Here is a 13,342-nt window from a genome sequence, read left to right on the forward strand (position 1 = left end):
AACAGCTCATAGCTTTTTGTGCCTGCCTTTTATGTATTGATCATCTGCACTACAAGGAGCTGAACTATTCCTTCTTTTCTGTGTGTCTGTGTAGGAGGGAGAGGTGGCAGTGTCTCTCCAGCAGTCTTAAATTCTAGCTTCACAGTTAAATTTGCTATGTGTGTTTCTATTTTGTCACTGCAGTGACTTGTTTAACTGTGTACTGATGAAAGAATAATTTGTACTTACTACTTGTCCTACTGTTTTAATTACTGTGAGCTATAAATACTCTATTCACATGAATGAAGCAAACTGTGCATGCTTCAGAAATAGCTTTTGTTTGTCTTCAATGCTTATGTTTCTTTATTTTGAAGAAAGTAATAAGACCAAGATGGAAGCACTTTCTATTTTGCTTCTGTATTTATTTGTCTTGTTCAGAAGTTTGCTAGAGTTATGATCTAGCATATGGAAAGAAAATTGACTAGAGGCATTCTGGTGTCATTTATATTTAGTTTGGCTTCATAATAAGATTTTTTTATTTGGTGGGAATAATTTGTCTCCAAAACATATTTTAGACTAAAGATAAGCTAAAAATCTTTGGGATATGTAGTGCCATGATCTTAATATGATCTTGGAGATTTTTTTTTTTTTAAATGCAGGAAATCATGAATATGTCTTAACTAATATGCCACCTTGTTCTTCTTGATATAGAAGTTTAACATGGCACTTTCTTCGTTTGCATTTTATTGCTTAGTACCTCGAAGCCTTTGAGGGTAAAGGTAAAAGGCAAGAAGGTGTTAATGTACTGGAACCAGGGTGTCAGCAAGAGTTTGTGTTAGTACAACTACACTAACATCCTTCTCCTGAAGTCTCTGATGTTGAGAAATGCTTCCTCAATCAGCTGCCTCTGTTGTGGCTACCATGTTCCCTGGCTTCATGTGTTTCTCTGACCCTGAAGTTTTCATTGAGGAGGATTTGAGTTTTTCATGTGTTTTCCAAGGCATTTGGGAATATGGGACCTCTGTCTGTCTGTGAATCCTACCCTGAGGATATGTGTGCTGAGGGATAACAGGACCTGGAGAACAGCATTTGAACTTAGGGTTTTGGGTTCAGAACCAATACTCTTTCTCAAAAACATTTTCAGTGTCAACACTCTTGTGTTGGTGTCTGCATACTTCAGTGGTTTGAGCTACTGTGTTTGTTTTCAAAAATCTTTTCTTGTAGTTGTAGTTTTGTTGTTGTACTCATAAACATTTGCCTTTCTTTGTGGAGGAGGTAAAGATATGCAGCAAATTTTGGTAATTTCCTCCAAGTGGAGTGATGGCAGTGTCCATCCCTGTGTTAGAATATGACATTTTGGTCTCTTCTGTACTTTAAAGTTGTACTGGCAGAACTCCCCTTGTTACAAACCTGGATTTTGTTTTATCTGTTTCTCCTTTGCTCCTGCACAGCCCTTCCCCTTAACCTAATAGGTAACTCATCTTAAATCAGTCCTTATAAAAACTGAACTGGTAATGAAGGAACATTATCAAGAATGTAGTCAGATATTTGGTGAGTGATAAATGGAGCCTCATCCAGTGTAATGTAGGTACTAGTTGGGATAGGTTGTTATATGAAGATTTAAGTGAGAGACAGCTAATCCTGCTGACAGACACTTATCATCCACATCTCTTTCTGGTTGGGATGTATGTTTGGTTTGACAACAGAAATGGTATCCCTTAGAGAAGGAGTGCTTATTTTTTGAGGACTTGCTCAGATACTAGGAGTTTACCAGTATATTCTATGCATACATGTAAATAAAAGTAGTATATTGATGAGAGATCCTTACATATAGATCCTAATCAATCAATAACTTGTTTTGTAGATCTGTTGAGGAGTTAGGTAGTGAATATCTTGGTGTTGATGTAAAAATATTTTGATTAGGAACCATGAGAAGTTTTTCCCCTTAAAATTATTAAAATACATACTGACTTAACAACAGCCCCCCCCAAAACAAAGGTAACAGTTTTATGAAGTCTTTCTATTCCTTTTCTTTTCTACAGAAATGGCAGGATATTATTAAGGAAGTCAAGTTCCTCCAAAGAATAAAACACCCTAACAGTATAGAATACAAAGGCTGCTATTTGCGGGAGCATACAGCATGGGTAAGCATCTGCTGCACTCTGCACTTCTCTTGCCTTGGTTAAGAGTGCTTTAAAATATCTCCAGCTGGCTTTCAAGAGGCACCTGTACACTTGCATTGCACAAACTCAGAGAAGAATAGCCTTACAGATGCTCAGCAAAGCTGAATGTTTTTTGTTTTGGTTTGGTTTTTTTTTTGGAAAAAAGATTTAGGGAAATTTTTCCTTTCACTTGCAGAGTAAGGTGATTGTGGTGGTGTTCTAGTATGTTTAGCTCAATTTGAGCATTTGAAATAAACAGTAAGGCAGTAAATTTATCTGCCTCTTTTCTTGCTTTGAGGAAAGGTGAGTATTTCACTTGTACTGCCCACGAGGCAAGTATGGAAGTCTTACTACATGCTTGCAGATAATTTAACAATGCATTTGTATACCTCTCATTGACAACATTCTTGTAGTATATACTGAAGAAATTATATTGTTGATCTAATATTTTAAATTGTAATTAGTTCACATAGTAGCTTCAGTAAATCTGTACAACAAAGTTATAGGTGGTTTTGTTTTTTGTTTACCTGTCACTGGGACAAAATCTTAAGTAAATCCCTAAATAGCTCTTTAATACTCTGATAATCTTGTTAAGTGCAATTTAACGTTCCTGTTAAATACATACATATAAAATAAGATATGTAATACCATACATAACTAGTTATGGTTTTGCCTTCCTTACAAGTTTTATTGCTTTGTATTTATGCTAATTCCAGTTAGAGCTGTGCTTGTGGGAGGGGTCAGTATGACAGTGCTGGGATGGGGCTATTGTTACAAGCAGTATTTGTTTTGTTACAGCAGACTGCTTTGTATGCACCAGTGATAATTTGGAGATTTCTCTACAGAAATGTTGAATACATACATCTACTATAGATTTTCTAACAAATATTTTGATTTCTTCCCATATAGCTTGTTATGGAATATTGTTTAGGATCAGCATCAGACTTACTAGAAGGTATGTCATATGTCTTTATTTGATTCAAAGTCAGAAGCTTAGTACTGAAGTAGAAGGTTACAGCATCACAGAATTGCCTTTGAGGGTATAGTTTTATTTGGAGACAGAGTGTGTGAACAGGTGCAGTTTTTAAAACTCTTGAATGACTGTAGTATTTTTTTCTGTAGAATATTGGTTTTCCTAGGTGCCTAGTTTCTCCTTGGTTCACATTATTTTAAAGTTGTCAGTCAGCTGTTTATTTTCTTCTGAGTTTTAGGTTCTCCTGTCTTGTCAGTTCAAGATTTATTTCTGCAAACCCTTGCTGTTGATCCTAATGCTTGCTAACAACTGTAGGCCTGATGACTAAAATAGCACTGCAGCAGTATTAGGGTTTTGTTGGACGAGGCCTTTTCTTAAATAGTCATTTTTCTATCAGGCTTCTTGAAGTGAACTTTCTTTCAACATATATGTGTGGTTAGTAAGTTGTTCCTCTCCTTTCCTTGCCAGAAGCATTTCAGGACAAAAGGCTGAGCTGCAGGATAATCATCTGTATCACTACAGTTTATTCATGTGTGTATTGTTCAGGCTTTGGGATTTAGCTTCAGTAATGGAAACTTGAATATTGAGTCTCAAATAGATGTTTGGAAGAATGGTCACAGAACTGTCAGGAATGTAGTTTATGGCTGCAAAATAGTCTCTTTTTGGTAGTAAATAGCTGCTGGTTTACAGTGAGAAGATTATACCTGATTGTAGAATGCACTCTACACTGTGAACTGTTTTTACATTTGCTTCTTATACTGAACCAAGTGAAAATGAACTTGTAGTGTTTTCTCTCTGTTTACATTGTTAGCAGTACTCACGTGTATGCTGCAATCTGCATTAATATTTAATTTCAAATAAATTCTTTCCTTAAGTTCATAAAAAGCCATTGCAAGAAGTGGAAATAGCAGCAATTACCCATGGTGCTCTCCAGGGATTAGCATACTTGCATTCTCACAATATGATCCATAGGTAAGTGGTTATACTTCTCCTGTCTCACACACAGGTAATTTATTTTGTTGATTGTATCCTCTTCATCCCAAATTCAGTATTTCCAAGCAGGGATTTTCTTTTGACAGTGCCTGTATGCTCCCAAAGTAATGATTTATAGTAGTGAGATGCTAGGGAGCTCTGCATCTCTGTGTGCACTGTCCCTTAGAGCTGGTATTCATAATTTCTGTAGAATTACTCTGAGTCTGCTAAGATTTCCAATACCTTAAGCTCTTCCACTGCCTTAAGCAGTGAAGACCAAGGCAAGACAAGTTCACCTCAGCAGCTTCTAGCAACTTCAAGGCAAAGATTGCTGGGGCAGGGGAAGCACTTATACTTGAAAAATTGGTTTTACATGAACACACATGTTGTGAAGCATACATTAAGTATGGGATGCAAGTGTTCTTTGTGTTTAAAGTACTGCTGTGTTTTAGTAAGGTGAAGGATGTGAATAGTTACATTATTAGCACTTGTTTGAAAAGATTAATAAAGGACATAGTTGGTGGAGAAAGTTTTGCAAAACTTTATATGAAGCTGATCCAGGTGTGCCATTTCAGGTTGACTTTTAAGACAAGCTGGATTCTAAGATCAAGGGCCATGCTAAGCTGTTAACTTAAGAGTGAAGATTTTATATTTGAAGGAAATTACAGTGTTCTGCAACTTAAACATGTGAATACTAATGTCTTGTAGTAAGTCCTCCAGAAGTTTTTCTTTTTTTGAGGGGAATAATACTGACATTTATATTCTATAACCAGAGATATCAAGGCAGGAAACATCCTGCTGACAGAGCCAGGACAGGTGAAACTTGCTGACTTTGGGTCTGCTTCCATAGCATCTCCTGCCAACTCATTTGTGGGGACGCCATATTGGTAAGCCAAGAATTTTATGCATTTCTGGCTTTGTGAAATGATCATTTATTGGCTTTCAGTATACTTGAGCTTCATTGACACAACCATTGTAATCTTCTGGTTGTGATAATGATAAAATGTACTTTTCGAAAAAAAAAAAATAAAAATTTAGAAACTGTACTTAGGCTCTGACTTAAGAAAATTGTGAATTCTTGTATTTCACAAAAAGTTATAAAGCTCTTCTTCTGTTTGACTATTCGTGACTTTAAGTGGTAGAGGTAGGATTGAATAATCTGTAATACATTTTAATCACTCCCCCCAGTGGTTTTAACACTTCATATGTTCTCACTGCACCTGTTTGCTGAAATAACCAAAGTGTTTTTTCTCTCATAGGGAAGGCCAGATTCATTTAACAAAACCTTTTGCAGATCCCTTATATGCTCTTGATCTCTTGCACCTGATCTGTGGTCTTTACACAATTGCATGCTATAATTATTCCATCAGAGCTGGGCAGGCAGCTAAACTATTGGAAATGTTGGAGGGTGAGAAGATGGTGATAGGCATAAATGGAGAGCTGGGCAAAGCACAGGAGAATATTGTGCAGCCTCTGTGTAGGCTCATGCTATTGTAGGAGCCTGGTCTTTGTTCCCAGGATCCCATGCTCTTGCCAGATACCTTGGGGAATTATTTGTAGCAGAAATCAGTGAAACAGCCTGTTTCATTGAATTACTGATGATGACAACGTGTTCCATTGCCCAGAATTTTATGAGCACCAATTTCTTCTTTTAGGATGGCCCCAGAAGTGATTTTAGCCATGGATGAAGGGCAGTATGATGGCAAAGTAGATGTTTGGTCTCTTGGAATTACCTGTATTGAGTTAGGTAAGTTATTTTCTTTGAAAAATTATGAAATCAAGGCATTCAACCTAGAACCTAGGACTTATTCAGCTATATTACAGTGCAAAAGATCTTCCTTGTCCTGGTTTCTCAGGGATTTGTGTTTTATAGAAAAGAGCTAAATGGGCTCTCTAGAATTCAAGACTAACTCTCCAATTTGATGTTTATTTTTTATTGAACTGGTGTTTTCACTACCCAAAGATAAAGAGAGTTATATAGACAAAAAAACCAGACAGGCTGTATCACTGAAGGTGTTCACATTCTGTGGGAGAAGCAGTTAACTGCTGAACTGAACAACTCTAGGAATGAACCATTAACAATACCAGCATGGAAGTAGATTTAATGGAATAAATTGATATTGTTTGTATGATAATATAAGAAATAGTAATGAGTTCTGCAGAAATGATGTTTGGGATAAATGGACAGCTTTAAAGCTATATTCAGTGTATATTGTCCCTTGTGAATAGGTTTGGTTGGAAAAATCTTTTGGGGAAAAAGAGAGGTAGGGAATAAACTGTTGAAGTAGTAACCTATAAGCCAAACCCAAAAGAAATTACAGTATTGCCATTAGAACAGACTCCTTAAAACAAAACATAAATTTAAAAGGAGCAAGTTAGTATGGAATTCTATTTAAATTTAAGGTATAGTATTTTCATGAAACAAAAATACACTCACTGAAGCATAATGCTGTGCACAGCGCTACTCAGCTTTTAGTCAGTCTCCAGCTCTGCAGAAGCACTTAGCTGCAAGTTTTTCTTGGGCTGGTGAGGTTCAGTGCTGTTCGTTGCACCTGAGGCTGTCCTACCATCCTTGTCAGATCTCATTGCCCATGCTCCAAACTGACCTCAGTGGAGGAGCAGCCCAGCCGGGCAGCTGGAGCTCTCAGGAACACGCTAATCCATGTGAACTGCACAGTTTAGCTAAAAATGCTGTCTGGCATTCCAAGCTGTCAACTTCAGTTTCTTCCAGGATGTGAAATAAATTCTTTCTTCAGAGCAGAGAAATTTTGTTGTTTTTGGTTTTTTTTTTCTTTTTTTTCTGTTGTTGTTGCCAATATGAAGCAAGCTGAAGGGGTGTGACTGTCATGACAGAGTCCTGCTCTGAGTGGAGTAAGGAGACTTGGCTGGCTGCAGGGCTCCAGGAATGTGGTGAGCTCATGGCCACCACACCCCCGGGTGCCTTCCTGCACGCTGCCTTTTTGCAATATGAAGCGTTAGGCTCCGTCTACAGCTTCTGGTGTGGTGGGAGGTGAGACTAGGTCAGGACAGTGGAGTGTTGTAAGCTGGGTTGGAATGGTTGTCTCATTTGCTTGGGTTTGAATAAGCATAGGGAAAAGGCAGAAGAGTGAGACATCTAGTTGTCTTCTCAAACTATTACTTAGTCATAGGACTGGCCCTCACTGAGGCTCAGTTTCCATGTTTCCTAAGGATTTTTATTTATTTGAGTGAGTTATGAGAAAAAAAAAAAGGGAGGATAGTCAGTTTAAATAGTTGAAGGGGTCACTTAAAATAGTTTAATGGATAATCAGTCTGATCCTCAATAGCAGCACCTGGTTATCTGACAGACAAGAGAAGGTAAAGTGCTATGTTTGAGGAAAGGCTTGTCCTTAATTTACCCATTCTGAGGAATTTGTATAGCTTATCCCATTCTCTGATAACTGTGAGTGAACAATGAGCTCTGATACATATTTCTGCTGTTATTCAACACAAAATTAGAAAGCAGAAAATGAGCTTTATTTTTTTTCAGGAAGGAAAGTTTTCTAGTGTAGGAACATCCTTGTGGCCTGACCAGCTTCTCTGGAATGTTTATGGCAAGGCTGAACTTTATAGGTTTACCCCATAAACATTCTGATGAAGCTTCAATTTTGTTGTTACAGTGAGATCATCTCCTTCCTCATTAAGCTTTCATGCTGTGTCAGTCTATAAGAGTAGCACAAGCTTGAAAGAGAGAGAAGAGCCAAAGAGAATGCAACTCTCAAAATAGTATCTTGAGTTAGCCTGTTACTGACTTCCTGCCCATGTGCTTAGTCAGTTAAGTGTGATTTAATGGTTCTTTTAACCAGCTTTTTCTTCATCACTGCTGTCCTGTTGGATTTAAATATTTCTGCAACTGTAGCTTAAAAAAAAAAAAAAAAAAAAAAAGGTTATGAAAGAAAGAATGCTTAGTGGCTAAACACCGAGTATAGAGCTTACTGTTAACTTAGTCCTATTTTAGTACATTAAAATGAGTCAGAGAAGTCAACTATGATAAACCACGTAATTTAAAAGCTTGAGAGGACAAGGCATTTGATCTTCAAAGTGCTTTCATCTTCTGCAATGGTATAGGACATACGCCAACATATCTGTCTGATTGCAGGGTAGGGTTGATTTGGGGTTCCATGTTCAGGCAAAAGTGTTTCTGCTGATGTGGTTTTCTTTTTAAAGGGATGTAAACTAAAAAAAAAAAAAAAAAAAAAAAAAAAAGAGCAAAAACATGAGACTATCTCCCTATATAAAAATTATTTTCTTTTGTGTGTAGCGGAAAGGAAGCCTCCTTTGTTTAATATGAACGCAATGAGTGCCTTATATCACATAGCGCAGAATGAATCCCCTACACTACAGTCTAATGAATGGTGAGTATTACTGAGGGAGGAATGTTGTAGGGAATTGCTGTAAATGGAGTGCTTTGTCATGCCGAGTTCTTGAAATGGCTGGGTTCCTACTGGGAGGATCAGAGCTGGAAGGTTCTTGCTAGGTTCACTCTGTATTTTGTATACAGAACTGACCAATTAGTAAATACACATTTGAGACTCTCAGTGTAGCAGAAAGAGGACATGCTGCTGGAAGAGTATAAGATCCTGTAAAAAAATCAGTTCATGGGCTGGTAAACTTCTGAAGCTTCCAGGCTAGCCAACAATGTGGGGTTGACTATTTTTTTAATCACAAACCACACTGTCAATTCCTAAATCTTCTTTTGTGGAAGTATTACTTTGCAAGATGAAGATGCTGTTTCTGTGCAATGATTGTGTGTTGTGTAAACATCAGAAGAATAAAGCATAGTAGTAGCATTTTGTGCCTCCCAGCCTCAGCTGTCTTTTGAGACAGCAGAGTAAACTGATCTCAAAAGTTAAAAACTTCCTAATTATAATTTTCTGAGCCATAGCCCTAAGCTTCTAACCTGACACATTGTACCTTATTTTTAGAATTTTTTTTCTACTTAGGAGTTTGACTGGTTAGACTATTGCATACCCTGGCACTTGTCAAAACATTCAGCTCATACTATGTGTTTTTCTGACCCCCAAAATGCAATAATAAAAGTTGTTCTGCTAGCAGTGACCAAATGTAAATGTCTTCATTCTTTTAATGAGCTTTGAAAACTAGGTAGCTAACTCAGAAGTTTCTTGTGGTTTTCTTTGTTTTTGTTTTTTTTTCACTTTCCTTGCCACAGGTCCGATTATTTTCGAAACTTCGTAGATTCTTGCCTCCAGAAAATTCCTCAAGACAGGCCTACATCAGAGGAGCTTCTGAAGGTTGGTTTGTTTGTCTTTTTTTTGTTTTACACATGACACTAAAAAGGAGCCAGGCCCTGGGACACTCTTCTCTTTCACCTACCATACTAGGCAACAGTTAACAATTCTCCCTTTCCCCATTAACCCAAAACCTCTGAGCTGAGGGTGCTGTGGAGTTTCCCCACCTGGTGATTCTGGCTTGACTCCCCTTTTGCAGTGTCCCAGACAGCTCCCTAGGTGACTCTGAGCCAGTCTCATTCTCATCATAAAAGGACACCTCAGAAAGTGACACTGTATGTCCATCAGCTTGTCAAGAGTTTCAGTTTCTTAAGCTTAGTCTGTCCTGCTGGTGATTGTAATTAATCCTGACAGAGCTGCCAATGCTTTACTTCACAAATACCTCTCGATACTCCCCTCTTTATTCCATGCTATATATACCCCTAAAGGCTTTTTATCCTCTGCCCTCACCTGTGTGCTTTACACATAGAACTGAAATTCTAATAGTATCCCTGGAGGAAAGGAAGCAGCAGAAAACAGTTTTTATTCTTCACACTTTTCCTTGAGATGAACAAGCCTCAGCTGTCCACAGTTTTCTTCTGCTTTACTGTTTTTTTTCTTCATTTGTGCTCCTATATGCTGCAGATACTTGATTTTCCTTGCTCTAATCCAGAAGCAAAGCCAATGTGTAGATTATTGCAAAAAGCCATCATGTTCCTAAGTGAATGTAACTTGCACAGACATTAGATTTAGAACTGCTTTGTTCTAAGTTCCACTTTGGTGGATTTCCTTTGTGGCATCTGATGGCATTCAGAATTTTGTTAGCTTGTCATTCTCTTTACAGGGTTCATGACATTTTTGGGGGGTTTTATCCTGGCCAGGTTTGTGCTAAACAGTGATTTTTCCAAAATATTGCATTGCTGGGAAGTTGATGCTATTTAAGAAGGTTCTATCATCACCTTTTTGTATTTTGTTATTGAAATGGTCCTCAGGACTTTTGCCTCTTTAAAAACAGACTATTCAGAAAGTAAAGGCAATTATCCAGTAAAGGTTTTGGCGTGGGTGTGTAGTCCTGCCATTTCAGACTTCTGCAGCTTGGTTTTATTTTGAGCAGTGCACTGCAATTAAAGAGAACATTGATGGAAATGAAACGTTTGTGAATTTATTCCTTCCATATCTATAGTCTGAAACAGCTGCAGGCCACTTCACAGGGACAGGTAGGGAATGTGACGTGTTGGAAATGGCAATGCAGTTCTCCTAAGGAACAAAATGAAACTAGTGGTGGTGTTAATAATGACTCATGCTTGCACAGCACATTTCATCTGGAGACTGCAAAAGCTGCTTCTGGCATACAGAGACAGGATTTGTTTTACCTACTGGCAGAATGTAGCCACCTTTGCGGTGAAATGCAGTGACTATTTCCAAATCAAGAGCATAACATGGCTAACTGTTCCAGGGCTATTTTGTGACTCAGAGCTCTATGCTGAATATCTGATTCTCAGGCTTTTCTAAAGAAGGAAAAGGATTTTAGAGTGAGAGTTAGATGATGAGTTAATTAATATTTGGTTAGAGATATTTAAGCAGTAGAACATTATTTGTATGTTATTCCTTGCTCTTCCCCCTCTGAACCACAAGTAGATATCATCTCTAAATACCTCTACAGAGAAGTCTAAGTTTAAACTGAACCTGTTTTCATGGTACATGAAATACCATTCTTGCATTTTGGGGCTTTTTTGCATCTTTACTTTTTGGTTGACTTCTCCCATCAGAAAGCAATCATTCTGAAATCCATCTGGATCATGAAGTCTAAAAATAGTACTAATGTAAGCTGTGAAGGTATTCTCCTTCTGTGTGGGGAAGAGGGCTAACAAACCCAACTAGAGCTCATAACTTTATCTTCAAAACATGTGGGGTGAAGGCCTAAGAGGTCACTCATCTATCCCTGTGTTCTACAGCACATGTTTGTTCTTCGGGAGCGGCCTGAAACAGTGTTAATAGACTTGATTCAGAGAACAAAGGATGCAGTGAGAGAACTGGACAACCTGCAGTACCGTAAAATGAAGAAGCTCCTCTTCCAAGAGGCGCACAATGGTCCTGCAGTGGAAACACAGGAGGAAGAGGAGGTGAGAGAAGCTTTGGATTTCATCACTGACCCAGGGAATGATGCTGTCATTTAAATAACCACAACTCAGATATTGCTAAAGCGAACGGAGGCTCTTTACACACCCGGCTGTAAACTCTGTCTTCCTTTCTGTGCTTTGGAATAAAGCTACCTCAAGGCACAAAGGACAAACAGGGTAGATGCCTAGTGCTGGCAAGAAGCTGTACCATGTGTTCATGCTTGAACAGTTAGCTTCCAGTTCTGTAAATCTGAGCTTTATTTGCCTGCTCATAAGGCTTTATGAGGACTCTCAGCAACTGCAGTTAACCACTGTTTTGACCATATGTACAAGGCCCTTGACAGTCTTCTCATTTTGTCCAGAAAATGTTGCTCTGAGTCTGAGACATGGAAATTTTTATTTGTTTCTTAAAAAAAATATGCAGAAATCAAGACTGTGGATTGCAGTACTCCCATGTGCAGAAAGGAACTGTGTGAGGTGCAGGGTCCCAGCTGAACACATAGATGATGATGGTGTCAGAACAGTTTCTGGTGACATGCTGTTGCTGATGATAGAGTTCAGCTTGTTAGCAGGCTCGCTGCTGAAATGAATCTGACATCAGCCAGTTCAGCTTGACGAGGCTGATTCTTTCTCTCCCCAGCATCCCACAAGAGAAATGTTTCATGGCAATGCCTGGAGGGCAGGAACTGCCATGACGTTGGCAGGTGGATGCCTTTAAGAAAGGATGGAATGAACATTTAATTTGGCAGTGTCCATAGATAAAAGTGTGTTGGATTTGGATTTTCTTAATAATTTCTTTCTCCTAGGAACAAGATCATGGTGTCGGCAGGACAGGAACAGTGAATAGTGTCGGAAGTAATCAGTCCATTCCTAGTATGTCTATCAGTGCCAGTAGCCAAAGCAGTAGTGTTAACAGTCTTCCAGATGCCTCGGATGATAAGAGTGAGCTGGATATGATGGAGGGGGACCACACCGTGATGTCAAACAGCTCTGTCATTCATTTAAAGCCGGTAAGAATTAGATGGCTACTGGATGATTCTGAAGGTGTAAAATGGGAGAGTGTTTGGTTGGCATGATGACAAAAAATCGAGTGCTTCCTATCCTAAATCATTATCTGCAGCTTCTGATATTGTGTCCCAGTATATTAATGTGCACTGGAAACTCTGGGAGGTTGCTGTAAAGATCATTTGTATCTGTTGCTTCACTAAAAGTTACTTTGCCAACTGCATTGTTTCAAAACTGCTTTGCTTTACCATGAAGAGTTGGAATGTCAGCTTGTGAATAGGCTTGTTTAAGGGATGCCTTTAACTTGCAGAGTGCTGCTTCCTGGGCCAAAATGATGTGAGTGTTCCACATTGTTACCTTCTAGTTAGTGAATTCCTGTATCTAAGAACATAAGATCTCAGCCGTGATTGAAATATGTTTCTGAAGCACCCAGCTTCCCAGCACTTGATTTGAGTATTTGGTTAAAGAACAAAGATGCACAGAAAAAGAAAGGCAGCACTGGGGAGCATCCCTTTGCACCCTGCTGCTCTAGCTGTGGAGGGGTTATCACACCTTTTCTCAACCCAGGAACCTAATGATAGGTGTGGTTAGAATGTTTTGTTCTTTGCTCAGATATGCAACAAAGACACAGGTATGTCCTCGGGGAGTTAATTAGTGTATCATATCTAACTACTAATCGCTTTGTGATGAATGACAAACTCAAAATAAGAATGTGGAATACACCATGACAAATTTTAAAATTTGCTTTGAGGTATTTCTGGAGTGGGTGTAATGAAAATCTTCCTCTATCTTTCAGGGTTACAAAGATGTTGTGTTTTTTTTTCTTTCTGACTTGATATAATCTACTTTATAGCTTTTATGTTTTGTTGGAGTAAACTGTTTAAG

General features: G+C 38.5%; 1 protein-coding gene across 3 annotated transcripts in view; it reads left to right on the plus strand.

Annotated features, from left to right (window-relative positions):
- TAOK1 (TAO kinase 1) overlaps window positions 1–13,342 on the plus strand; it is a 65,366-nt gene that overhangs the window by 35,753 nt on the left and 16,271 nt on the right. For all 3 annotated transcript variants that reach the window (XM_071764777.1, XM_071764774.1, XM_071764775.1), the window contains exons 4-12: window positions 2,022–2,123; window positions 3,051–3,096; window positions 3,990–4,086; window positions 4,860–4,973; window positions 5,742–5,833; window positions 8,366–8,459; window positions 9,275–9,356; window positions 11,288–11,455; window positions 12,259–12,462. In XM_071764777.1, the coding sequence (XP_071620878.1) occupies window positions 2,022–2,123; window positions 3,051–3,096; window positions 3,990–4,086; window positions 4,860–4,973; window positions 5,742–5,833; window positions 8,366–8,459; window positions 9,275–9,356; window positions 11,288–11,455; window positions 12,259–12,462 (999 nt within the window). The remainder of the gene's footprint in view (window positions 1–2,021; window positions 2,124–3,050; window positions 3,097–3,989; window positions 4,087–4,859; window positions 4,974–5,741; window positions 5,834–8,365; window positions 8,460–9,274; window positions 9,357–11,287; window positions 11,456–12,258; window positions 12,463–13,342) is intronic.

The sequence above is a fragment of the Heliangelus exortis genome, chromosome 21 (genome assembly GCF_036169615.1).
Source record: "Heliangelus exortis chromosome 21, bHelExo1.hap1, whole genome shotgun sequence".
Taxonomy (NCBI): domain Eukaryota; kingdom Metazoa; phylum Chordata; class Aves; order Apodiformes; family Trochilidae; genus Heliangelus; species Heliangelus exortis.